General features: G+C 38.0%; 1 protein-coding gene across 1 annotated transcript; it reads left to right on the forward strand.

Annotated features, from left to right (window-relative positions):
- Positions 1–2,236: 2,236 nt before the first annotated feature.
- On the forward strand, positions 2,237–20,330 carry ddc (dopa decarboxylase). The gene is made up of 14 exons (XM_072394662.1): positions 2,237–2,441; positions 3,815–4,022; positions 4,353–4,466; positions 4,590–4,709; positions 9,145–9,279; positions 10,289–10,432; positions 10,979–11,045; positions 11,327–11,421; positions 12,856–12,923; positions 14,616–14,692; positions 16,397–16,416; positions 16,506–16,604; positions 18,414–18,515; positions 18,826–20,330. Exons 2-14 carry the CDS (start codon positions 3,822–3,824, stop codon positions 19,024–19,026), a joined length of 1,443 nt encoding a protein of 480 aa, XP_072250763.1. The 5' UTR covers positions 2,237–2,441; positions 3,815–3,821; the 3' UTR covers positions 19,027–20,330.
- The last annotated feature ends 6,433 nt before the right edge of the window (positions 20,331–26,763 follow it).

The raw sequence follows: 26,763 nt of genomic DNA on the forward strand, positions 1-26,763 counted from the left end.
ATTGATATAAAAAACAAAAACAAACAGTGTCTGTCTTTGTGTCGGAAAACTTTCTTTGAGACTTATTTAAATAAAGTTACACTATAGAGAAGTGGATTTCTGTAATGTATTTATAGGATGTTACAAGTCATTCTGGATACATGTTGATTATGATCATTTTTTTCTCTCCTTTTTTTGTCTTAACCAGGGCAAAATACAGATAATCAAGTAGAACATAATTTAACCTAATGTATTTTGCAGAAAGAGAGACCCTGAGATGTTCCACTAGATGGTGCAATGCAACCTTAAGCTTTTGATTCCCAGAAACTGTAGAAGGTGCACGAAGAGGGAACAAATCCACATGTGACATGTGCATTGTGATTCAAAGAAAAGCAAGTCTTTGTGGGGTACAACTCTGAATACTGAGCTTTTGACACCATCATGTTGTCACACTCTTTGGATTATCAGTCATGCAAAGGTAGTGAGGCTCCAAGGCTTAAAGTTTAATTGTGGGCAGGGAAGAAGACTAAAGATTAACATGTCTGAAGTTTTTTGCAGTGTGCTCCCCCCAGTAAGTACATAATCATTAACAAATACATGCACATACTTGCTTAGCTCCCTATACTTTCAGTCATTTATGTTTTTGTACAGACTCAATGGAAAAAAATAACAACCTGACCAATTTTATTACAGTAGCCCTGAGATAAAAAAACTACCCTTGTTAAGCTTATAAAGTTAGTTATTTTCTGATACTATGAGTTCTTTATTTCCAAAAATGTGACCATTTTGTAAGGCCTTAACTTCACCAAAGTTTTCACCAAACTTCTTCAAATTTGATTAAATCAGCTTTTTTTTTTCTTTGGTCAAATGTGTTTGTGTTGAGTGGCCTTGTCTGCTTAAGCATGATAGCTTATATCGCAATGAGCCACAATCTTTCAAACAAGTTATTCCAAACCACATGGAGTGTACATTTCGGAGGTATGTACGGCTGTGAAAGAAAACAGAAATACAAGAAGGAGTGACATCAATGGATGAAAATAGTTCTGAAAGGTAGAAAGATGATCATAGCACCAAAGAATAAAGGGAAGTCAGCAGAAAAGTAAGTAGTTTTGGGCAACCAGGAAGCTAATTTACAGAGCTGATATTGGGAGCAAAAATCTGAGAATTGCCTAAGTGCTGAGCATGAAGCTCCTTGCATTGCATTGATGCTCGCACGATGAGTTTATGATGAACTAATTGCACTTTTTATGGACTTCTGAGAAAATCAACAATCCCAGCACAATCTGGAGCACAATCAGGCAAAAAAAGAACACGAAGTGCGTGCTGCCATGCTACTTCGTGTTCTTTTTTGCCTGCCCTGTACTGCTTTTCATGTAGTTAGATAGCCAATAAGAACAATCATTACCTTGAATAAATAGGGAATCTCATCTTACATCACCTCTATGAACCTGTATGAAGTGCTGTATTTGCACCTGTGCACATTGGGAGTTGCCTATATAAAGATGGACAAGCTCGTGAAAAATCTTACTTCGTATTGGAATTGAAATTTAAAAAAAGAGAAAAAAGATTCTGACTCCTGGCCACAAATGTGAGATGAGATGGTTCTCACTCTGAAAATGGTTGCTCCAACTCCCCCTCCCGTTCATTTGTTTATTACCATATAACACAGGATTTAGCATAGGATACACTTACCTGTCCTTTAAAAGATAGTTAAAGATAAACAAGAAAGTTTAGAAATTTTATACAATTCATCAGAAATGTTGTTACAGCCATAAATGAGATCGTCTCACTTTTTAAACCATTAATATTTATATTCATTCTAGGGCTTTCCATAAAATATATTTTTTTTTTCCACAAGATTTCAACCTTCTCCATTTTTTACTCTTATTTTCATAATCCACATGATCAGCAACATACAAATAGCTATAGATTCAGAAAAAAATATGTAAATAGGGTTCACGGTTGCAATTGTCCCAAAATCAGATATATGAAAGTCTTTATCATAACAGGAATTACGAAGCACGTTAATTTTTCTGTCTATCTAAAACCCCCAAACTCCTTTCAGCTGATGATATGAGTGACTTTTTGTTTTTCTGCTAACTACAACTATTGTCTTGTGAAATGTATGTTTATTTCTGGTTATTACCTGTCTGTGTTAGCATAAGCAAACTGTCTCTCTCCCTCTCTCTGTGTCCGTGTGTGCGCGTGTAGCTTAAAGAACTCCTTGTGAATCATTCTTTCTTGCGTTGGCCATGAGCCCCTTTCCCATTGGCTGGCCTGGTGGGGGTTGGTGGGATGGAGGTGGTAAGAGGCAAGATAAAAGGAGCAAATGTCTCTTGTCCTGCTTACACACACAAACACACTCACCACGTGTCTGGCTGTCTGTTTGTCTGTCTGCTAGTGTACTGAAAAAAGGAGGCAAGGATCCACTTTCACCGCTGCTGAAGCTCCCACCTGAAAGTGTGAGTAAACACATACACACACGAACATCCATACAGCATGTCTAATCCTATTTGAGATAAGGCTGAGGATAAGGGCTCTGCTTCTCAACAGGGGAAAAAAAGACCTGCACAGTGACACACTTGTTGAACGATAAGGCAGCAGTGTGGAGCGGAGGGCAATGTTCATATGCCATTGTGCTGTTTGAATTGGCAGTGTGATGTAAATGTGTATATGATTGAATTGAAATATCTTTTAATGCAGTTATTCCCTAATCTATGGTATGGTCCTGGTTTGCTTTGTGGGAGAGAGCAGGGCCTTGACACTGCTCGAACCTCATATTGTTTTGGGTCAGAATGAAGATTTTGCAGCAATCTCAGACACAGCGGTAGACAGAGACTGGCCACATACACACAGAATAATATGAGGGAGTAGAAGAGGATCTCACAAGCTTTTGTTGTTGGGAATTCTGTGTATACTACCATGTACGTGTTTCTATGTTATTCCTGTTAATAAATTCCCCATAAGAGCAAAGGTGCAAAGGTGAGTCCGACTACACTTTTCTCTACAACAGCTGTTGTTAATGTTAGTGAATATGTTCTTTATTTTGTAAGTCATGTGTTCATGTTTTTAAAGAAATTCCAGATAATTCTTGTTAGGGCTCTTTTTTAAACAAGTTAAGTAAACTGCCTACTGTGATATGACACACTGACTGTACAACAAATGTCTGAAGGAATATATAAGAACTTAATTTTAAGCATGACAATAATTTTTGCCAGCAAGGTTTTCTGTCCATGTCAGTGAAAGGAAACAACGTGAAACTAGCAGACTGGTTTATAACTAGCTAAGAGGAGTCATGAGTCCACACATTCATTTATTATATGCAGGCTTATACAAACTATCAGCAGTATAGCTTAGGGTCAGTGTGCATTTGTATTGCAATTCATGTATTATCCTGGTCAGTAAATGCAAACAGTATTTTATCTCTCACATTAAATTATACTTATAAAGACAGGAAATGATTGTGGATTATCTCTACCTAACCATTTTGATGGTGTTTGTCAGGCTAAATAACTTTTTAAAATAACACCCTTGCCAGTTGCATTTTGTAATTCATTCATCAGGTTATGTGAAAATAACCGTAATGTTCCATTTAAACTGATCAAGCAACTACAGTCTGATCTTGAGGTGAGAATATAGGTTTGTAAATATGTTCAGAGTGCATGAAAAGTAAAGTGTTTACATAATGAAAACGTGTTTTAAAGGATATGAGACTCCATACAGGTTTGATCAAAAGGTTAAACTGTTGCAATATGCATGTGTTCCTAAAATTCCAGCCTGTTAAAATAGCACAAATGAATATTGGAAAATTCAGAATCTCTCTGTTTTCTTTCAGTCATATTATGGATGCTGCAGAGTTTCGGCGCAGGGGCAAAGAGATGGTAGATTACGTGGCTGACTACCTTGAAAAAATAGAGGAACGGCCAGTTTACCCAGATGTGGAGCCAGGATATCTTCGTTCTTTAATCCCCACTGAGGCCCCGCTGGAGCCCGAGAGCTATGAGGACATAATGCAAGATGTGGAGAGAGTCATAATGCCAGGGGTGAGCTGACATCTTTGCTGGTCTGTTAATCATGACAACACTGGGTGGTCATGGGACATAAAATGGCTCAACTCCTATAAATTAGCTTGATTTTCACATTGATTACATTAAAATACTTGTTGGAGAACGATTTAAAGGTACTTCAAGCCATCTGCTACTATCAGGGCTGAGAAGAATACGTTCTTTTTTATTTAGCCTTATATCCAAAATAAAAAGCTAAAGAAAAGTTAATTTTTTTACAATTACTGGAAGCCAATTATGGTGGTTCCCAGTGAAGCTGTGGTTGAGTTCATTTTCTTACTGTTTTCTGCATGGGTTATCTTTTTCCAGGTCACACACTGGCACAGCCCAAAGTTCTTTGCTTACTTTCCAGCAGCTTCCTCATACCCTGCTATGCTGGCTGACATGCTGAGTGGAGCCATAGGCTGTATTGGATTTTCCTGGGTAACAAATACATCTGTATTTCTGTATCTCTTTGTTTCAAAACTGTTTGAATCATTAGCTCATGTCTATACTGAAATGGCCAGCTTTGACATATTTGTTTGAATTTTGGTTGTGTCGTCTCAGGCTGCCAGCCCAGCCTGCACCGAGCTGGAGACAGTGATGTTAGATTGGCTGGGAAAAATGCTGCAACTGCCTGATTGTTTCATCGCTGGGACACACGGTCATGGAGGAGGTGTCATTCAGGTAAGTATCCTTGTGTGTACGGAACAGAATAACTTCCGACTTGACACGCAGGCAATGACTGTGCTTGCAGCTCTATGTGTTCCTACAGACAAATGCTCAGTGACTGCAGGACTCTTCTATCCTTGTCTCCCAGCTCTCGTTATATTCACAGACAGGATTTCATGGTGTAGTTTGTTTGAAAATCAGACACTTGTCTCTGACGTTGGCAGATGATGTATTTCTCTTGGTTTCTCCAGAGCGTGGCCTCTATCAAGCATTGAAGAGGGTGATGGAGGGGGGTTGTCTCTTCATATACATCCTACGATCACAAAATTTGGGTTATGACTTGAAAGAGCGAGATCATGATTCTACAGGCTGAAGTGAGTTTATTCAGTAAGGTGGCTGGACTCAACTTTAGAGATAGTAGCTCAGAGGGGTTGCTCAAGATAGAATCTATGCTACTTCTCGCCAGTTGATAAGGCTCAGGCATCCAATGACTTCCTATTTCCCAGAATACAACTGCGGAGACGGATATCAGCACTTAGATAAGGGGAGAAAATAGATGGATGGATAAGCACATGGATGGTTTGAGGGATATTGCTGTGGTTGGCCCTATCACCTCTGAACAAGAAGGTTCAAATCTCGCCTTTGTCCCTTCTGTGTAGAGTTTGCATGTTCTTTGGGCTTTCTTGAGTCTGAAGACGTGTTGGTGCTGGTGTCACAAAGCATGTGTGGATTTATTGGAACCATTGCTGCACTCTGATTTCTTTGTGGGCTCAGTAAAGCGTCTTTCTGGTTCATCCAGTCATCAATTGATGAGAAAACGAACAACTTTTAAACAAAATATGAAAATTGCTCATACAAATGACAGATTCTGCACTGCACTCTCACAAGTGCCCAGTAACACATACTGCAGATTAGATGAGTAATTGTCACAAAAAATTGACAACTATGTGATTGCTGGATTTATGACTGTGACTCATGAAGTATCCATTCATGAAGATTAAAAGTTGTTTATTTTTTTAAGATAGAATTTGTGATGTCCCCAGTGTGGCTCATGTGCCAGCAATCTTTTTTTTTTTCAAAATAAGAGAACCATACAGTGACTTTTTTTATGTATTTGTGCTTCCACAATATATCCACTTTTTGGAAGAGTCCACAAAGCTGAAGGACTTGAAGGACAGTGTTTGTATGCACAAATAACTCAGATCTCCCGTGTACATAATTATCAGCAATTTGTGCGTTATTGATTTGTTGTCGCTTTCTCTCACTCTGGTTCAAACCAGCTGGAAATTGGCAGGAAATTGCCTTTTACTGTGTCATTCTCAGACAGACGACAGAGATATGACAGTGATGGTACTGGGATTGTTTCGTGTGGAAAAAGGCAAAGCATTAGCTTAGTGTTCCATTGACTGAAACAGAGAAGCAATAGCAGCGTATACTCGAAATGTGTGTGTGTTATTGGGATGGTGAATGGTGGAGCACGAGAGTGCACTCTGATGACAGATCATTTCATGCCTCCTCTTTTGTGACCACCTGAGTGTGAGGACGTGTTTCTGTGTGCGCTCATCTGGCTCATCATGTTTTTGTTTCTGTCTTGCCACTCTCCTTTTTTTAGAGCAGCTTACCAGCTCACTATGGCAACGAATAGGGCCATTCTCACTGCAGCAGGGCTAATGAGTGTTGGGACAGCACATTGCCAGCCTATTATTATAAACCTTGTGTCAACACAAAGCGGAAATGGGATGATTTCTACAAAAAACTTGTGACCTTCTTTTACCCCTTTGCAAGTCGTTGGTGATACCAATACGAAAAGAACAAAAAACAAATTCGATCTCACTGAAGTTTTTACGAAAAAATAAAGTGCTACCTCTCAGTTGTTGGTTCATTGCTGCTTATGGTGTTGGTCTTTACTACTGCTAAAGGAAAGATTTGTAGTAGATTACGAGGTATATGGTCAAATGTCTCAATAATATTTGAGCACAATTACATGTGCCCATAATTACATGTCAGGGTAGTGCTTTGACATGTTCTGTTAAACACAGGAAGTGTACTTAGGGATATTTGGAAGACTGGCGTCTGCTGTTGCTGAAAGTTTTCAATAGCCTCTTCTATTTGGTTTAACTCCACGGTGCTTTCTCTGCACCCTGAAAATCACCATGGTTCGACAGAGAGGTTGATTGATTGGTCTGATTTGTGGATACCTAATGTCTCTGATGTTACTCTGCTTCTGCTTTTGTCTTGACATAAATCACATGCTCTGTCACTTGTGTTTGAAATCGTCTTACAAAAATGAAAAAAAAAAAGAAAACCCATCAAAAGTCGAAAACAGAAATTTCCTGTATTAATCCATAGAACCTCTTCAAGAATTTACTGCACAGTTCAGTTCAATTCAGTTTAATTCCATTAATTTCAATTACACTAAATATCTATTTAATATTTAATAGTGATATCTATTAAAATAAATAGATATCAGATTTATTTAAGAATAAAGGATTGTTATATGAGGATAAAATAATATAAATTGAAAACCAAGTAATAATTGGTGGAAAAACTTTTAGAAGCTGAAGTGTAGCGCAGAGAGGGGTGTGCGGTTGAAATCAACCATCATCGATGAAATTCACATTGTTGACGCTGTCAACAGTTGTTTCTAAACATTTTGTCTGCTGCCGAAAGCCTAAACTGGTCCTCGCTTTCTATTTGACCACTGATTCAGAGGTATATGCAAAGGAATTATTGATCATTTCTGCTTTTGAAAAGTCCCTCGTCTACACATGGTGACTCCCAATAATTAGAAATGATCTGTTATCCAATTATCTAATCTGTTTTCAAGCTTGAGGATTATAATATCCTTAAGCAGTCAGGCTTAAGACCTGCTCATAGTACAGATGTTCTTGAAACTGCTGTTATAGATGACATAATTACCTAACCTCATTAACCTTTCTAGGTTATTGTTATACAAGGGTGTTCATGCTGTTAATTGCAACATTTTGTTGTGCAAGCTTCTTTTTGTGGATGTCTCTGCTCACACCGGCTTCATATCTTTATCTCTCTAATAGTGCCTCATTTTAAGTTGTCAATGATTACAAATCAAGTAAAGTTTACTGAGGGGTCCGGCAGCCTCATGTGTGTTGATACCTATTTTCTTAATTGGCATTGTAATTCAATTTATTTTACTTATATCAGTATCATTTGTGCTCCCCTTTAAACCAGGCCTTTTCTAGAGGACAGGCTACCTTTGATGAACAACTGAGAACTTGTTTGATCAAATGTATACACTTTACAAGTGTATGTGTTAATTGTTTACTTAGTTCTATTCTTACTCTCTAACTGACATGGTCTTGCATTATGGCAACATAAAGAATGCAAGTGATTGTAAACAGACTAGGAAAACTAGTGTAAAAAAAGATTTTACTAGGAACCTTAGCCTTCCTACGCAGTGTTGGATGCTGCCTGCCATAGTGACATTTAATGCATATTCATCAACAATGTGAGTCATCTGAAAAGGCTGAATATTTAACATATCTTACACATGTCACAAGCTTCATACCCATTGTTCTAGCAATATTTTCTCAATATTTTGATTTTGGTGATAGCCATTTAATCAATAAAAAATGGCCTCATAAACACTTGATTTCTATGATGCTAAACAACCTGATATAGCCACTGTTAGTCGGCCTGTCTGGTGATTTGTGTGTATTGATTGAGCCATTTGAGCATTTCATTGACTTCCTTATAATGTCCCCAGACACATCAAGAGCCATGCATCACTTCATCGTGTAGCCTCAAACAATCACCTTCAGTCAGGCTGGCTGGTAAATACAGTGATTCTTCTTTTCAAAGAAAGAGATGGAGGTGCCATAGCATTCCTCTTTCACTAAGCTTTAGTTTGAGCTTCAGTTTTTGATGCCATGGGCCTTTGCATGTGATTTGGGGTTTGACACTGGAAATCACTTCCTTCACATCCATCCCTTTTAATATTCAAAATAACCTTAATTGTCCATTAAAATAAGTTTCAGAATATATTCTGGGCACTCCAGAATGTGTAACATCGTTGTTCTCCCATAGTGCAAAGCTATGCAGTTGTTGTTTTTTAACTTATGGCCCATGACTGTAATTTGAAGGTATTACATTTTACTTAAAAACAGTCACATGCTTATTTAGGAGGGGATGAACAGGGAACAAACTACAAAACATTTTTTAGTCATTTGATTTTTCAGTTTTGCTATGACTCACAATTTGACTAGGTTTCGGTATTAAAAGATGTACACTTTAGTTGGAAATTAAATAGGGCACACCATCATATCATGTGAATGCTGCCTTATACATAACATTTGTCTAAATGAAACATTGCCATCTCATAGCTTTTTTGGTTTTCTCTATGACTGATTTTTTTTCTCTTTTTTTTATAAAAACTGTAACATTCAAATTAACACCTGCTTTAATTTTCAATCAGGGCACAGCCAGTGAGGCATCCCTCATGTCATTGCTTGCTGCCCGCTGTAAAGCAGTCAGATGGGTCCAGGCAATGGACTCTGACAAGTCTGAGCCTGAAATCCTCTCCAAACTGGTGGCGTACACCTCTGAGCAAGTAAGCACTAAACATACTTCCAGTTTTCTTTGTATCATGTTTCAAGCTTTGACCTAAATTCTCTTGCTTAGTTTAACAGATTAATTTGTAGATCATTCTGGTATTTAAAACGGTCCGTCACAGTGTTTTTCTGGTGCAAATCTACTTAAAGCTCTCATGTAACCCCTCAGCCACACTGTACAAAGACTTTGAACTGAAAGTTGCTACAGTAAGTTACTCAATTGGGATTTGCCTGTATTTGCAAAGATTATGTCAGCAGTCTCATTCAACAGCAGTCCATGTGACGTCATAAATGGTTGCCTCTGCGACTCTGACAGAGTTTTTCAACAACTGAGTGAGACAAAGGGTCAGTCAGGCAATATCTTACCCAGATCAGGTTTAATACCAGGCTGGCTATGTGATTGAATTAGGGAGTTGCCTGAGGGCCACACAGACCTTTACAGGGAGTCCAGTTCGTATTTTTCGACAGTATGTTCAAGAGCAGTGCTGTGTTCTCAATCGTGGTCATTGCGTAAGCAGGTGTTGACCTCTTCAGTAGCAATCTGTTGCAGATGATTAAGATAAAATTAAGATGACAGTACCAAAACTATGGACTTCAAATTTAGAAATAATAATAATAATAAGACCACTTCATGCTTGAAATCATAATGAAATCCACTTCTAGCTTACAATGTATTCAGACTCTTTCTATGGCATCAGTGTTTCATTATCTAATTATGATGCCACAAGTCTTAGCTGTTATCATTTGAGAAATACTCCTTGTTGTTCTGTGAGGATATGGTCTCACTTTAAATATAGTACAGTTTTAACTTGTTCTATTCGTATTCAGTTCTGTTGGACACATGTAAGGTTTCATTTACCAAGGACTGATTGTATGTTATAAATTGTGTTTTTTGTGAGATTTGACATCCTATTGTCATGTCTAACAAATAAAAGAATCACATTAATCACATAAACCACAGATTAAACACTGTTTTTCTCACAGACATTGCCTCTCTTTCCTTTCAAGGCTCATTCCTCAGTGGAGCGTGCTGCTCTGATTGGAGCAGTAATGATGAGGAAGGTTCCTACAGACAACCACTATGCTGTCAGAGGGGAAATACTTAAGAAGATGGTGGAGGAGGACAAAGCAGCTGGGCTCATCCCTTTCTATGTAAAAAATAAAAAATAAATGAAAAAATAAGGCTAAAAAAGCATAATCTGTTACACAGCTAACCGCATTGACAAAAACAGAGACATTATTGGTTTGTGGTGAATTCAGCCATGTCTTTCATTACATTTGTTTAGCTACATGCTTAAAGCTTACATCCAGACACATAATCGCTCTTCAAGCTGGCAGCCACATTGATGTAATTTGCTTGTGATGCAGCTGTGCTCACCCTGTGGCTTCTGCTGAAGGATAACAATGTTTGTATTTAACTTAATGTTTGTCTATCCGGTTAGGGACAAGAATCTCTGTCTTATCTGGACCTACAGATCACTATCAGTGAACAATGTTGAGGAAGCTGCAGTGGTCCAGCAGCTCTGAGTTATATCTGTGTCAAAACTAAACATTGATGCCTTTAACCTGCCTTGAATTTTATTTTCTTGTGCATAATGTGTCAGATCCAATCTCATATTGTTCTGACAGTGAAAATAGAAGATGGCAGAAAAAACAAAAGCCTTCAGAATCTCAATAATTTGTATGTCTGTGTTTCAGTTCTGTGCGACTCTTGGTACCACTCCATCATGTGCTTTTGATCACATCACTGAGCTGGGGCCCCTATGTGAGTCAACAAACGCACACACTCAGTTTTTCTGATTCATGACAGGAAGTAGACAATAAAGCTCTTTTGGTTCTATTAGTTTTGCAACACACACATAAATCCTGTGATTTGATTTGGACCAGGATGTTTTTCAGGGAAGTCGAGATTAAAGATGCTGAGAAAAGAAAAGATAAAAGTAATAGTGATTCATACACTGTAGTATTTATTCATGACATTGTTAGATACAGAATGACAAAAGCTGTTTCTTAAGATACTAACTTCCACTTTCTTGTCCTTTGCAGGTCAGAAGGAAAATATGTGGATGCACATTGATGCAGCTTATGCCGGGAGTGCATTTATCTGTCCTGAGTTTAGACCTTTATTAAACGGCGTTGAGGTATGTTATATTTGTATGAACTTTCATCACCTCGCCAAAACTGGTAGTTCATTGGGATAAATTCTACAATCAGGATGCACCAAGAAGTCTCAGACTTAAAAATAATCACGTGGTAGAATTGCAAACTTGGTAACATTTTGGACAACAATAATGTGGTTTCCTTGTGGTCAGAAGCTTGAGGTGGGCATTCTATCCCATAGTGACATGTTGGTACGGAATAACGGGAAAAGCACTTTGTGTTCAATTGCATGTGAAATATCTGTCATGCATCTATGAAAGGAAACACTAACCTTATATTGCTTGAAAAGGGCATAACGTTAATGTCAAGGAGGAAGCATGCAAGACTGAGCAATAGGCTGAACAATCGGTATGAGACGGAGGAGCATCAATCAGCTTTTTGAGCCAGCCGAAGCTGCTGTTTTTCTCCAAGCTGTGCGGAGACGCAGAGATAAGGACACAGTAATTTCCTGAGGCAGCGACAGACCTTTATATATCAATGTTTATTAGACACACAAGTTCAAACAATGTTGGTGGGAGGACTGAGAAGGCAGACTTGACTGTAAAAGAACCAACATTTGTTTCATCTTTTCTCTGACTGATGGTAGGAAATGTAGCTCTGTCTCATTTTCTTCCTACAATCTTGCAGTTTTTGTTCTTTTTGAAATACTCTTTCAATGCAATGAGGAAGTCTTCAGATCTATGGTCCTCTTTCACTAAAGAGTTTGAAGGGAAACTGTTTCAAACCATGTTCAGTGATTGTTGGCTCCTTATACTGCACAGTGCTGATGTTACACAACTTTGAAATATTACAAGTTTAGTGAAAATTGTTCACTGAGGACATGAAGGAGAAATCCGGTCCTTTTCAGATGACAGTGCTGCCCTGCTGAAGGATTGGTTGCTAGGATATGAGTGACGGGTGAAAAGGCGACCAGCCCCCTTTAAATCAGTCAGCATGGCAACTGTCAGCCAGGAGTATGCATCACATTGTCTCTCTATGCTGTGTTATTGCATTCGTGGAGGTAGAGAAAAGGATATTACAAAAGATATCCAACAAAAAGATTGGAGCAGATTGGGAATGGCTTGTCTCTTTGAGTAAACCCTGCCAGGAGGGGATTATTTTCAGTGTGCTCTTCAAGCTGTTGGTTCTATGTTCCTCTTTTGCATTTCAAATAAATCATGCATGCTTTAGTTCAGATAATATTGTTTGTAACAAGGCTGCTCTTGAGCCTCTTATGGCAAATACAGATGTGGCATGTTTTTAAAGAACATTTAAAAAAAAAAAAAAGGATACGATGGTGATGGTGATGCAGTTTTTCAACCAGGGACAAAGAAACAGAGCAGCATGCTAATAAGTTTTGCGTTATCATTACTCCATCTGATATGTGTCATTGTAGTGCAAAATTCAAATGTGTGTTTGTTTTTTTTATTTCAAAGTACGCCGACTCTTTCAACTTCAATCCACACAAATGGCTTTTAGTCAACTTTGACTGCTCTGCTATGTGGTGAGTTTTCTAATACACCTCATACATAAAAATCAATTTTTTTGTCCTTTTTCAGCAAAAGTACAAAACTCTGCAGAATGAATTCAGGTTGCATTAATGAAATAGTGACGAGTCAGTAATACAGTAAATATATCTGTGGGGGATGTTTCTCATGCCATTTTTAGCATTCAGCTCTGTTTACATTGTTTGTCTGAATATTTCCCAGTTTGCCTTAGCAGTGACTCATGGTCCAACACAACAACAAAGAGTACTGATGTCCATCTACACCTCTATTATTTGCGCAGTAAAAATAGAACCACGCCTTTCACCTGCCTCTTTGTCAACATTGACTAAACTAGGCATGCCCCTCACAAGATGGAAACAGTTTTAGACTCTGAAATATAGTGAAGGGAAAAGATCCTGATAAAACGTTTGACCTCTGCCTTACTCTGGGTCTATGTGGATATGATTCCCTGGGTTTTAGAAGTCTAGTATGTTTATATACATTGAAATATTATTCTAAGGAAAATTTTTCATGGGTTTGAAATGTCTGGTAAATGTGTAAATAATCAGAAATAAACCAAGAAATAGTTAGAAAGTTTAAGGGATCTGAAACATAAGAATTCAAAAAGTTATTTTTCAGTTTAGATCCAAGGTGAGCTTCAAATAATTTTGCATTTGTTGAATCAGCTGCATCCAAAGGAGACTACCTCCCTCCCAAAAGAATATGCCCATGGTTTGTTTGTTCATGCAGTCAGAAACAAGCTTTAAATAATTACCGTAAATTAAGATAAGCAGCCTCTAGTGGTCGTGGGAGCAACTACAATATTTTTATTGTAAAAAGAACAAATTTTAGTCCCAACCGTGTTTTTTCTTTTCACCCAAATCAAGTATTTTTCATTTCTCTAGCCAACTCTAGCCAAATGGCATAAACTCAGTACTACAAAACCTAAGATTTCCAAAAATGTCTTGGCAAAATGGTATCAATTAAGTGGTCTTGTTGTAAAGGAGATATATTTTGGTCCTTATAACGATCTTTTTCTAACTACCCAAATAATGTTATTGTCTAAATCCAACTACGAAGCGACAAAAGTATTTCTGTTATATGTTGTATTATTGACTCACTATAACGAAGTGAACAAACTGTTGTGATATTTCCACCCATGCTTTAAAGCGCTGCTTGTGGGTGCACCCTCCAACCCCTTTTCCTTTCTCCTTAGGAGGATTTTGAGGCTTGTTAAAGGCAAAACATGAGAATGCCATTTGCTCAGATGGAGAAACTCTGATATGAGCCTTTTATATGGGCAGTCTTTTAGAGGATGCCATTATGTGTCATGTTAAGGGTATAAACAAAAAAACATTTTGATCATTATGATTGGGAGACTTTTTTTTAAATCATTAAAATTAGCCCTGACCAAGGAGAACAGTCCCATTATTCAGAGACAAGCTACAGCCTCCCGTTTGAATCTTCAAAAGGAAACATACTTATGAAGCAGCAGCATAATTGACAATGAAAATGTCATTTATAAAACAAAACAGACAAAGTTGTGCAAGACTCGAAGACAATAATATGCCAACAATCTTGCAATAAATGGTCATTAAAACTATTTTAATTCAAATTTTAAACTAAATGCTTTTTTAGTCACTTTTTTTGTGATTAAATGTTACAGAATTCTCCTTTTTTTAAAATTTTAATTATTTGGTTGTCAACAGGGTGAAGAAGAGAACAGACATCATTGGAGCATTTAAAATGGAACCCCTCTACCTGAAACATGAAAACCAGGAATCAGGTAGAGTCATTTGCAGTAACATAGATGAGTCTGGAGTCTACAGCATTGGAACAGCTTCATGTTATATATTGTTTACCGTCTAAACTATGAGGAAGGCTAATAACTGGTAAAAATCTTATTGAACTTATATGCACACATTTACATGACAAAGAATGCTGATGCATTGTGCAATAATCTTCAAATGGATTTTAAACTCATGCATCCCTAAATATAAGTTATGGATTCAAGTTATGGCTTCCTGAGCAAAGGGGCCTATGATTCTGTCAACAAATTCCAGCTGGTATAGAGGTATATTAGTGTGTGTGCATGTGTGAATTTTGACCTTGACAAGAATCATAAAGCTGATTCTCAGTGTTTGTGATCTTAATTGCTAAATGTCCGGACTTTGACCAATCCAGGCACTCACTGGGTAAAGATTAAACTGTCAGTTAAAAGAAAAAAACAAAACATAGCGGTCAAATTTTAAACTGCGTATTCGTGCAGAATCATTTCGATCTCAACAACTGTCAATCAGCACGCTCCACCCAAGTCTGGTGCAAAGCTGGTGCAAAGGTGCATGGAATCTTGCAATTTATGGGTGGATCCGGCACAGTGTGGACTGCTCTCTGGGTTTGCACCAAGAAGGTGATTCCCAAATATGTATTGTGTATACATAGCGAAAGCTTGGCATATCTCTATATGGTCTGCAGTGTGTCCTTATGAAATCTGAGGACATCGGATAGACAAAAGGGTGAAGTGACTATACTAAAAGAACTATTGGTGGCAGACGGACAGTGTCTAAAAGTATTTAAGAAATGGGAAATATCCAGGAAACATCTGACAGAACTTCAGAGTTGCATCTTCAGTTGATCCATCTACTGTTCACTGAAATGAAATTCCTGCAATGGGAAGTGATGCCCAAAAGTGACATGAGTTGTTTCTTTGTGACAGGTTTAGGAATGTTTTGGACTGCAGCAACACATTTTGGGGAAAGGCAACGCCCTCTCTTGAAATGACATGTCCCAAAAATGGGACCTTTTCCTGGATAAACTGCAACTTAGTGAGGCTAGCTTTATGCCCACAAGCATGGAGATGTTTTAACAAGGTTACTGCGTCTGTTGAAATTTACTTTAATAGTTTCTCATGTTAGAATCCAGTGTCTCTGTAAATATGTCTGCTATAGCTGTATGTGCCAGTGTACAATGACTTGGTCTGCAGATGGACTCAGATTTGCACTATATATAATTTGCTAGACAGAGAAGTAGACAAAGAAACACAGACAGCTACCTCCCACCACTGTGAGGCATCTTACAAAAGCCTTTGCTCATACAATCTGGACTCTTCAATTTAATTAGTGCTTATTAGCACAAAGTAATACAGGCCTCCATTCTGTAGAGATGAGGCACCTGTAGCCAGTAGCCTGTGAGAAGTGACAGTGCTGTGATCAGTGAAGTAGAGGAGGTGGGCACAGTGACAACAAGCAACACCTGGACTATGTAACACAAAAAAAACAACTTTACTAAAGATTTCTCAAGCCAAAATTGCTGACAGGAGTTTTGTAGACTGATTCTTCCTGCTGCATCTGAGTTAGAACAACAACCATAAACGGTTTGAAGAAGTTGTTTCAACATACACATAATTATAGAATGATATGCTAAGGTATAACATGGTGAGTCTGTTTCACATGTAATTATGTTAACAGCATTATGTTTCGTCTTTTAACAGGGCTTGTAACCGATTACAGGGTAAGAAAGATCATCTTAGTTACTGATCACAACACCAACAGTAATGTAAATAGTGCAGCAGTAATCACTCTCCTGCTGTCATCTTGAAGCACTGGCAGATTCCTCTAGGACGACGCTTTCGCTCACTGAAGATGTGGTTTGTGTTTCGCATGTATGGACTTAACGGCCTACAAGCTCACATACGGAAGGTAGGTGACTAACTAGATGATCCACCCTCATTCAGATGTACAACTGTATCTTTGCCTCAGCATTCAGAGTTGTCTGAGATGGTGAAAACTTAGTAGAGATGGCTTTATCGATGAAATTCCATTCATTCAGTTACTGCTTGGTCATTTAGATTATGATTTCAGAAGTTTTTGGTATATTTCAAAACAGTTTGATGAACTTGTATGTGTTTGCTTATTCATATCTTTAAACGATTAGCACAGTTTTGACTATGGTAGTGAGTCTTCACTTTTCTCTTTCATACATCGGTCTCCTCTCTTTTCTCTCTTCATGGCTAACATTCCTGGAAAGAAAACCCATTAAAAACCCTTTCACCAATGACGTATGCCTTTATCTGGTGAATTGCGCACCTCACCTCTGCTAATCCTCCTTACAACTAAAGTCCCTTCTCTGCCCTCCCTCCCTCCATCTCCCTCCCTCCATCTCCTTTACCGTATCCTGTCAGTCTTATTATGTAGGACTGAAACCTCTTTTTTCTTTTATTTAGCAACATTTTATCCCATGCTTGCTTCTTTTCTCCTTGTCCCTTTACCCCCTAAATGCTTCAAGGTTGAACACCTGTCTTTCATACTAATCTTTCTGTCACTCAAGTGAGCGTGTTTCTTGTTTACTCTTTATCTTAAATAAAGTGGCAGATGCAGACCTGTCTTTAGAGTCTTTAGAGTTAGAGCAATTTTGCTGACATCTTTTCGATCATTGATTAATCTTGTTGTGTCCTACAGTTTTAGTTTAAAAATCTGGTCTTTTTTTAATTGAAATTTTTATTATTACCTTTACAAATATTAAAGAAATGATCCTCTAGTGAATGCAAGACATAGTAAAATAAAGCATTTTAATCATGTAAACATGCACAAATGCTCAATCTAACTTACAGGAAGTAGTAGGACCGACAGTGAGATGCTTTATTAGGTTGTAAACCAGCACAATAGTGTTGCAATACTTGGTTTAATGAGGAAAGACAGTGATAGTCAGTTAACTGTTGCTAATTCAGTTCCAGTTTCTGTATGACGAGCTGGCACAAAAAGTGCAGTAGAGGCTGGTCCTTATAACCACGATGCTCACTTCACCTTTCATCCAGTGTCTCAGCGGGCTCTTTGATCTTAAGTGGGTAAATTATGCTGTAGGAACATGTTTGATCACACAGTGCCATGGAAAAAAAGATATATTCCTAGCTAGGGAAATGACATTTCCTGAGAGCAGAATTTGATCAAGGCAATTTCATGGTCTTCTGAGTCACGATTTTCAACTTATCTGATGTGTGCCTCCCAGGAGCTGCCTCCTCATAAGAATTGACCTATCACACAGTGTGATTGTGTGATAGGATGCATTTAATTAATAATAGTTACATTTAGTCCAAAGTACGAGGTTATATTCTGCCACATAGAGGACATGAGATTTGGTTAAGAACTTTTAGGGAAACAGCTCTGGGAATTATGCAACACTGCCATCTAGTGAAAAATCATAGTAATTACAGCCTTTTCTAAAGTTTAACGTTTTCTAACCTAGATAAAAGCCAACCAACAGTTTGAAGGACTTTTTAAAATCAGCAAACACTTTGTTTTTTATTTAAGATTAAGTAGATGTTTATTAGGTTCTGTGAGTTTTTAACTTGCTTGCTGTATTTTCTACTTTGCCAGGATAACATTCTGATAGTCTGACTATACAAATTAAAGATAAGAGCAGTGCAGATGCATGTTCATTTACCTTTGCAGTACATCTATGAGCAAATTTGATTGTGAGTCTTAGAACATTATGATGTGTTCTGTTTACAGCAAGTGGCCCTGGCCAAAGAGTTTGAGAGTCTGGTGCGAGCTGACAAGAGGTTTGAAATCTGCGCTGAAGTCCTCATGGGACTGGTCTGCTTCAAGCTCAAGGTATCAACATGTAAAACTGTACAAGTTGTTATAATTGAATAATTCCAGATATCCCTAAGAAAACTACAATAGTTATAGGTGTAGATGCAGTTTAATTTGGATTATTTCTAAGAGAAATATATCTCTGTTATATTTCTATTCTTTGCTGTTGCCTCATAAATGACTAAAAATTGGTTTTAATTAAATAGTCACCCTGATATTAGATATAGCCTCGTCCTGGCACAAGTTAGATTGTTTAAAGGTTGTGTTATGAAAGCAGGACAAAAGTTTCAAACATGATCTAAATCCCCTCCTTGCTCGTTTATCTCAGGGCTCCAATGAGCTGAACCAGAACTTGCTGAAAAGGATCACCAATAGTAAAGAAATCCATCTGGTGCCCTGCCAGCTCTCTGGCCGCTTTGTCCTGCGCTTTGCCGTCTGCGCACGCACTACTGAAACACGTCACATCCAGCAAGCGTGGCGGCACATCACACAGCTGGCCTTTGAGCTTTTGCAGGAGCACCCTCAATGACCAAAGGTTTGAGAAGGGGCTGTCCACTCTGATGCTAAAATGAGAACCAAAGTTTGGGCAGACGTTTTATGATGTATGCAGATATAAAATGTCTATCCATCCATCTATTTTCGATACACCCTTTATCCCGTTCATGTTTTGGGTGTTGACTGAGGCCTATCCCATCTGTAATCGGGTAAGAGGTGAGCAAATGTGCAAAAAGAGTAAAAGATGCAGGTCCAAGGTATTTACATTTTGAATCTACAACTTCTCCAGTCATTGTATGTGCTCCTAACTGTCACCATTTGGTGATTATGTGTATTATTGTCCTCATCTTAGTGCACTTATCTTCCTGCAGGCTTGTCTACACCTGTTGTGTGTCTTCTGGTTGTCAAATGTGGTTTTGGGGTTGCATTCATAGTTCATTTTGGTTGAAGTGAATGTATTACACAATGTGGGAATGAAATCTTAAGTCAGTGTGTCTGTCCAAGCTTTGTGGGTGCTTATTCAGACCCAGCTTCCTAATGTAATGTGCCGTATACCAATATGTTAGATATATATGGAGGGCTTCATAAAGTGTCAGGTGAAAGAATTCCAGCGTTACTCCAGGTAGACAGATTAAACCATTTTACAAGTGACTTGATTTATTCTTGACATAATTTCTAAAGATTTGAACTTTTTGTGTCCAAGAAGAGGCAACATTCCTCTAAAAAAAATGTTTGATTCTTCATATGGTGTCTTATGCACAGTGAGCCAATATTTTCCAAACTGTAGCACAAGACAATCACACTATCCCTCTATGCTAGAGAGATGAGAATGATTTGTTAATCTATTTATAAAAGAAAAGTGGTTTTATTCTTGAAATTTGTTCCCCAGATTATAGAATGTACTGCATAACATTATATTTCTGTATTCAGATCTGAATTATTTATTTATTGAATACTCCTCGACTACTGCCAGTCAGACACTGATTTTGGTGCTTGTATAGTCATTTGTGCTGGTCACTGTATGCACCAGGAGTCCACGGTAGGGTCCTTTTACATTTCCGACAGTCTCTCATCAATTCATATGTGTTTAACTTTTAGGATCAACCTATATGGAAGATTTTCATCGTGAACAAATGTTACCTAAGCATTATGGCTCATTGATCCCTGTCATCACCACACCTTGTTGTTAATTCATATGACTGTGTTAAAGTCAGCTGCTGTTTCGGATCCAGTGTTTTTTCTTTAGCTTGGCTGTGGGCTCCATGCAATGTTATTGGTTTATTCTAATAAAGTCTGATGTAATCTGAATGGTGTAATTTGTTTATCATGAGACTAGAAGTTAATAAACATACCAAAAAAAAAAATTTAAATATTTGCTTGCTTCATAATTCACCTTGTCAAACTATTACATGCAATCAAGACTTTTCTAAAATGTTGTGTTGAAAAGGCAACCTTGTATAGTTCTACTGTCCCTCCACTGAAGTGTACTCAATTAAAGATGACAGGCAAACACACTCTCTCTCTAACCAACATGCCGTGCCAATCAGCCTCCTCCGAGCATCCTAATCCCTGAGGACAAAGGCCAGCCTAACCTATAAATACAGATAGGGATTCAGTATTAGACTTTAATTCTTAGTCGCCGATTACTGTTCAACATTACTGACCTGCTCATTCACATGCTTTAAAAGGTGACGTGAAAGCAGCTGCAGCCAAGCAAGATTTATCTTTCAAATTGAAAGTAAATTTTGGTTGATATGGAAGCTGGATAAGAAAATGCCAAAAAGAAAAGGTCTCATGGTCTTTCTCTTGTCTGTTCAGGCTAAATGGTTACACCGATGATGAGACATTAGGGACATAACAATGCTATTACAAAGATCTCCGTTCAAGTGCTTACAAAAGTGTACTTAACCCGTATAACCCGTATGAATAAAAGATGTGGATCCACTGGACATTCTGTTGTGCTTAGTGAAATGCACACAATAGAAATGACGCAATGAAGGGATTCATTTTGAGGTTATACTCTTTAACAAGAAAAGAGACACTGTCTTTATATATATATATATATATATATATATATATATATATATATATATATATATATATATATATATATATATATATATATATATATATATTATGGCATGCCGTTCAGGAAATTAATCTTTGAATATATTGAATGAAACTCTGAATATATTGAATGAACCTTGAATATATGGAATGAAACTTTGAATATATTGAATGAAACTCTGAATATATTGAATGAACCTTGAATATATGGAATGAAACTCTGAATATATTGAATGAAACTTGACTGACGTCAGACTTCACGGAAGTGCCTGCAGCCATCTTGTCTAAGGCGTGGATACTGTGGCGAAAAGCGAATGACAATTAGTCAGTCCGCTCGGAATTTTGTAGGATGAATATTAAAGTATGAGGACATCATTAACACACTGGCGAATGCATGTACGGGCCAAAATCCTCCCGATAACCCTGCGCGTTCTTCTAACGAAGAAGTCGTGGCAGACTTACGACAACAGGCCAGGCAGCTGTTTATCAGGCCAACCTCAGCATGCCTTCAACCTCTCAGGAGTGCCCCAAAACGGCAATGCAGGCTGAATATTTAGTTAAGTAATGAACGTATATGATGATCCGTGACACAATGTCCACTTTGGGCACGATGCATTTGTCTGTCCGCAATCTGCTGTGAGTAACGTGAACAAAGCTGTGTCGCGGATCATCAAATACGTTCAATACTAAACTAAATATTCAGCCTACATTGGTCTCAATGTGGGTGATTCTTATTGTATCTAAACGATATATAGCCTGAATTGCCGTTTTGGGGCACTCCTGAGAGGTTGAAGGCATGCTGAGGTTGGCCTGATGTCGTAAGTCTGCCACGACTTCTTCGTTAGAAGAACGGGCAGGGTTATCGGGAGAATTTTGGCCCGTACATGCATTCGCCAGTGTGTTAATGATGTCATCATACTTTAATATTCATCCTACAAAATTCCGAGCGGACTGACTAATTGTCATTCGCTTTTCGCCACAGTATCCACGCCTTAGACAAGATGGCTGCAGGCACTTCCGTGAAGTCTGACGTCAGTCAAGTTTCATTCAATATATTCAGAGTTTCAAAGGTTCATTCCATATATTCAAGGTTCATTCAATATATTCAAAGATTAATTTCCTGAACGGCATGCCATAATATATATATATATATATATACACACACACACACACACACACACACACAGACACACATACATATATACATACACACACACACACTTGTATTCGGACTTGGGATTTTCGCTTTATGTTCTCATGCATACAGAGCTAAGCTTTTGACTATTCTAAAGATGCGTTAAATGCTCTAAAATGTCTAAAGTCTCCAAATCTCACAAAATAAGAGGGCAAATGAGCAAACTGTGATGCATTTTCTTCTAATGAACTTTTGCTCTTCCACAAGCAATATAATCTAAAAGAAAATGTTATTCTAGGAATATTTTTGGTTTCCATTAAAGCTACAAAAGATAAGTCTTTCACATTCTAATTTTTGTTTTCGTGGATGTAATATAGAAAAACTGAATGATTGTAGTAGAATGAAACCAGATGTCTTCTCTGGGACTGACTGACACAAGTGCAGTTATCACCATGCTTCTCCCTCAATCCCTCAACTTTAGAGCTGATGTGGGGTGCTTTTATCCCCTTACCATTACTGACTCATCTGAGTGATGGTCTTGGTTGTCAAATGCTTTTAGTATTACTACAGACCAACCAATTATAATTAAACATTTATTTGAGCTTTTAGGTCGAGTGATAGTAGGGTTTAGAAAGCACTCAGTACCAGTATGTTACAGAGCCAGAGGAATATTTTACAGTAATTGTTAGTCTTTCATGCTTTTTGTTTGTATTTTCAGTATTGCTATCCTAGAGTGTAGTGTGTTTGTTTGTGTAGCACAAATAATCCGATGCATACGAGTGTCCATGGTTGTTAAACATCTCAACAGTTGTATTTTGCAGTTTGATCACAAGAGGACACCAATGAACAAGTAGCTCAAGCTCATTTTGTCAGCTAACAGCTAAACATATGAAGTTGATACATACACATACTTGACTTATCTTTTATATGGATAGTATGTCACTGGAGGAAACACACTGCAGTGTACAATAGAAAGCTACAGTGTTGTTTAACTGCTTCATTGCACCCTAAAACAAACTGACTCAGGTGCTATCAAATATGCCATATTGTGTGCAAATGTGCAAAATAATCATCTAACTGAAGTTGGTTACATCTCAATGTTTTTATTTGATATTTATCCTAATTATTTTTCAAGAATGTTTTATGACCTTATTGCAACCTTACACATCTCATCTTATCATGCATAGCAAATGAACGTGCAGTTACACCCCGCTCTTAAAAGCTTTACAGATTATTTTAGCTTTTTGGCTTAATTTTCTGACCAGTGATATCGTTGGGTACTTTTTTTTTTTTTTTTCTTCCAGCTTTTGGAGTTCTTCAGTGTTTCCTTCAAATTCATATTTACAAGGGGAAACAGATAAAGATGAACATTTTGGTGCAGTCACTAAAAATGTAGTTCATTCATTGAAGAAGTTGTCAGATCTAAAGGCTATACATTGTATGTACGCACACATGCCTCTCATATATATATATATATTTATTTCAATCACTGTTACCTAAGCACACTTTCAGTCTCAAAGGAATGCAGACACTCCAATTGTATTTTTTTTAAATAAAAATACCAAACAGAAAAGGGCATGATAATGAAAACAACAAAAAAGAAAAAGTACAAATTTGACTGAATGTCAAATTGAGACACGCACCAGTTAGGTAAAGGAAGTAAAATCTGCTGTATATTGCGATTTCAGTTCTGAATTCACGAACTGAACAATAACTGCTGAGTGGAAAAAGATAATGGGGCCTAATAGAAGCATCAAGTAAAAAGAGTTGGACTGGATTACAATCTAAGGGCAAAAACATGCTTCAGCTCACACAAAGACAGCATCAGGGCTGTAGGACCAGCAACTCAGTGTTTATCTCAGACTGATGAGCACACAGATAGACGGTTCCAGCTTTGCATGGAGATGATTAGATCATGTACAGATGGAGCATAGTAAGAACATCTCTTTGGAAGCCAAAAGCAACTCATGATGTCCATATTTTGCCAGAAAACCAGAGCAATCTCTGAATACTAGTTTTTAAGTCTCAACAAGGTTTCACAGTCTGAAGACACATAAGACCATGATGCATGGCTGCTGCTATCGAAAGCACCCACGACAGGTACAGAGTGTATTTGAGAAAATAGAGATAAGAATGCAAAAACATTTAGAAAAATCCCTATTCTATACCATTGTAGTAAAACACTGTTGATTTTGTAGCTTCATTTTCATTTCAACTTCTCACTATCTTTGTTGAATTCCTGTAACAATGTGTGGGGAAATGCATGGTCTGAAGAAGGTGTGATGTGTGTACATTCTCAACGCTCATTCTTTCCTTACAAATACTAGTTTGTGTGTAGGTGCATTTGGATTTTACATTTCATACATGCATTTCACCCCTGCTGGAAAAGGTGCATATGAGGCCAGATGGCCGTATTTGAGTCAGTTTGATAAATGTTGTCATTGCTTGCCTCACACTCGAGACAGCCCTCAGTCATCTGTTGTTTGAACTTATTTACTGAAAGCTCGCAGAGAAACTTTTTTTTTTTTTTTTTTTTTTTTTTTAAGTACTTGGGATGTTTTGGATTGGAAAATATAATTATCTAGCAGCCATCAGCACATAACTGCATCTGAAGTCACAGCCACACTTGATACCTCAGAGATCACATTACACAACCAACATTTAATGCCTCATGTTGAAGTGAACTGTAATTGTAATTTTACACTAATACTTATAATTCTATCAGAGATAATTTCCTCTTTGAAAAGTCAATAGCAGAGTAATGAGTGTTTTACAGTTTTAACATGCAAGCTATATGGGATTTTATTACATCTTGCCAGTGAAGACCTCTATGTAATAAAAGTGGTTGGGGAGAATCTTCTATGCTCTAAAGCTTAAAGCTTACCAGTTTGCTATCGTAACAACCACAGAGAGACAGCCCTGTTCAGTCAAAAGGGGGATGAGAGGAGCCAAACGTAAAGTGAAACAGACAGGGCTGGATTTAAGTGCACCAGCCCACACATTAGAGGCTTCAGGGATAATTTTCTGCCAATTTGATACAGCAGAATGCTCCCATTATGTCCATTGCATGTTCATGTATGAACTAAATCTATCTGTCTTGCTCATTTTCTGATAATGCAACAACTTTATGACTCAGTGTAACTGGTAAGATGGAACATCGTTGAATAAGAATCAATGCAATACGGTAGCATGGATGCAGCACTGTAGCAGTCACTTTGTTTAAATAGTATTGAATAATTGTGCCTATAAAATACATCAAACAGATTACTCTGAATTTGCTATACATTGCGGTTGTGCAAGTGAGTCTACAGGTGAGTGAAAAGGAAGTGGAGCACCGCGACTGAAAGTATGGTAAAGCAAAAGGAAATCAGAAAAGCTGACAGGAAAAAGCAATCAGTTGAGAGACGGAAAAAATAATGAAACCACTGCTGACACTGAAATGTTTCGCAAGGGAGGCCATATATCTTCTGCGGGTATAAAGTTTATCCGTTGCAAGATGTGGCCACAACGTTTCCTTCTCAGATTAAAAAAAAATGATCATGATGCTCAGTACATCTTGAAAGCAGACACTCACCTACAATTAGTGAGAGCACTTCTAGGAAGCTCTTCATATGTCATTAAACAGTCAACAATGAGTAGTGGGTAAGGCAAGTGGTGGTTTGCATTGTTGCCTCACAGCAAGAAGGTTGACTCTCCACTGGAAACCTTTCTTTGTGAAGTTTGCATGTTCTCACCCTGCATGGGAGGATTCCCTTCAGGTACTACCACAACCCAAAATGAACTGGCTAATTGGTGATTCTAATTCTAAACTGATCTAGAGAGTGTGTATGTGTGGTTGCGTGTCCCTAATGACCTGTCCAGGGTGTATCCTGCTTCCAACCTCCTTAACTTTGAATTGGATAAAGCAGGTGTAGGAAATGGATGTATGAAACATCAAACACATACCAATGTCTGTTCAAGAATGGTTTAAATTGCCTAAGGTGGGCAGCTTCAAGTGACCTTGTAGTGCTTCAGTACAGAGAAATCATCCTAACATCAACTGTTCCACAGGAAAAATCTTAGAGAAAAGAGAAGGGTCATAGCAGAGCCCACTTCAGAATTAGACCATCAACCAGCATCCCTCACCTACAACAGCTGGATGTTATCAATCTCTCACACCATTTTGGGGGAAACTCCATTTTCAACTCAGAGGTAAAAACAAGCTGAACCTGAATATCCAAAAGTTGTGTTTCAATAGGCTTTTTCAAGTCGTCCATCCAACTGAAGCTATGAGGCCTCTAACCAGTCAGGGCATGTACAAAGAACATATCAGATTGTACAGGAGTGTCTGATATTGGGTTGTTTGTCATAAATCATTTGGGCCCTGTGGGCTGTGAGCTCGGGTTTTTGCCTCCCACAGATTCCACTAAATTGGTATCTGGGGAGTTTGGAGGCTGGTTGAACTCCTCAGAGTTCTTTTTTCTGTTCTTATGCTGTTTTCTCAGTCCCCACTGCTGTTTTGCTAAGGGATGCTGCTTCTGTGGGACAGTGCTGCCACCATGTGAAGGGTATGACTGATCTACAAAGATG

Source organism: Leuresthes tenuis, unplaced genomic scaffold (assembly GCF_036924035.1).
Source record: "Leuresthes tenuis unplaced genomic scaffold, fLeuTen1.0.hap1 SCAF_10, whole genome shotgun sequence".
NCBI lineage: Eukaryota > Metazoa > Chordata > Actinopteri > Atheriniformes > Atherinopsidae > Leuresthes > Leuresthes tenuis.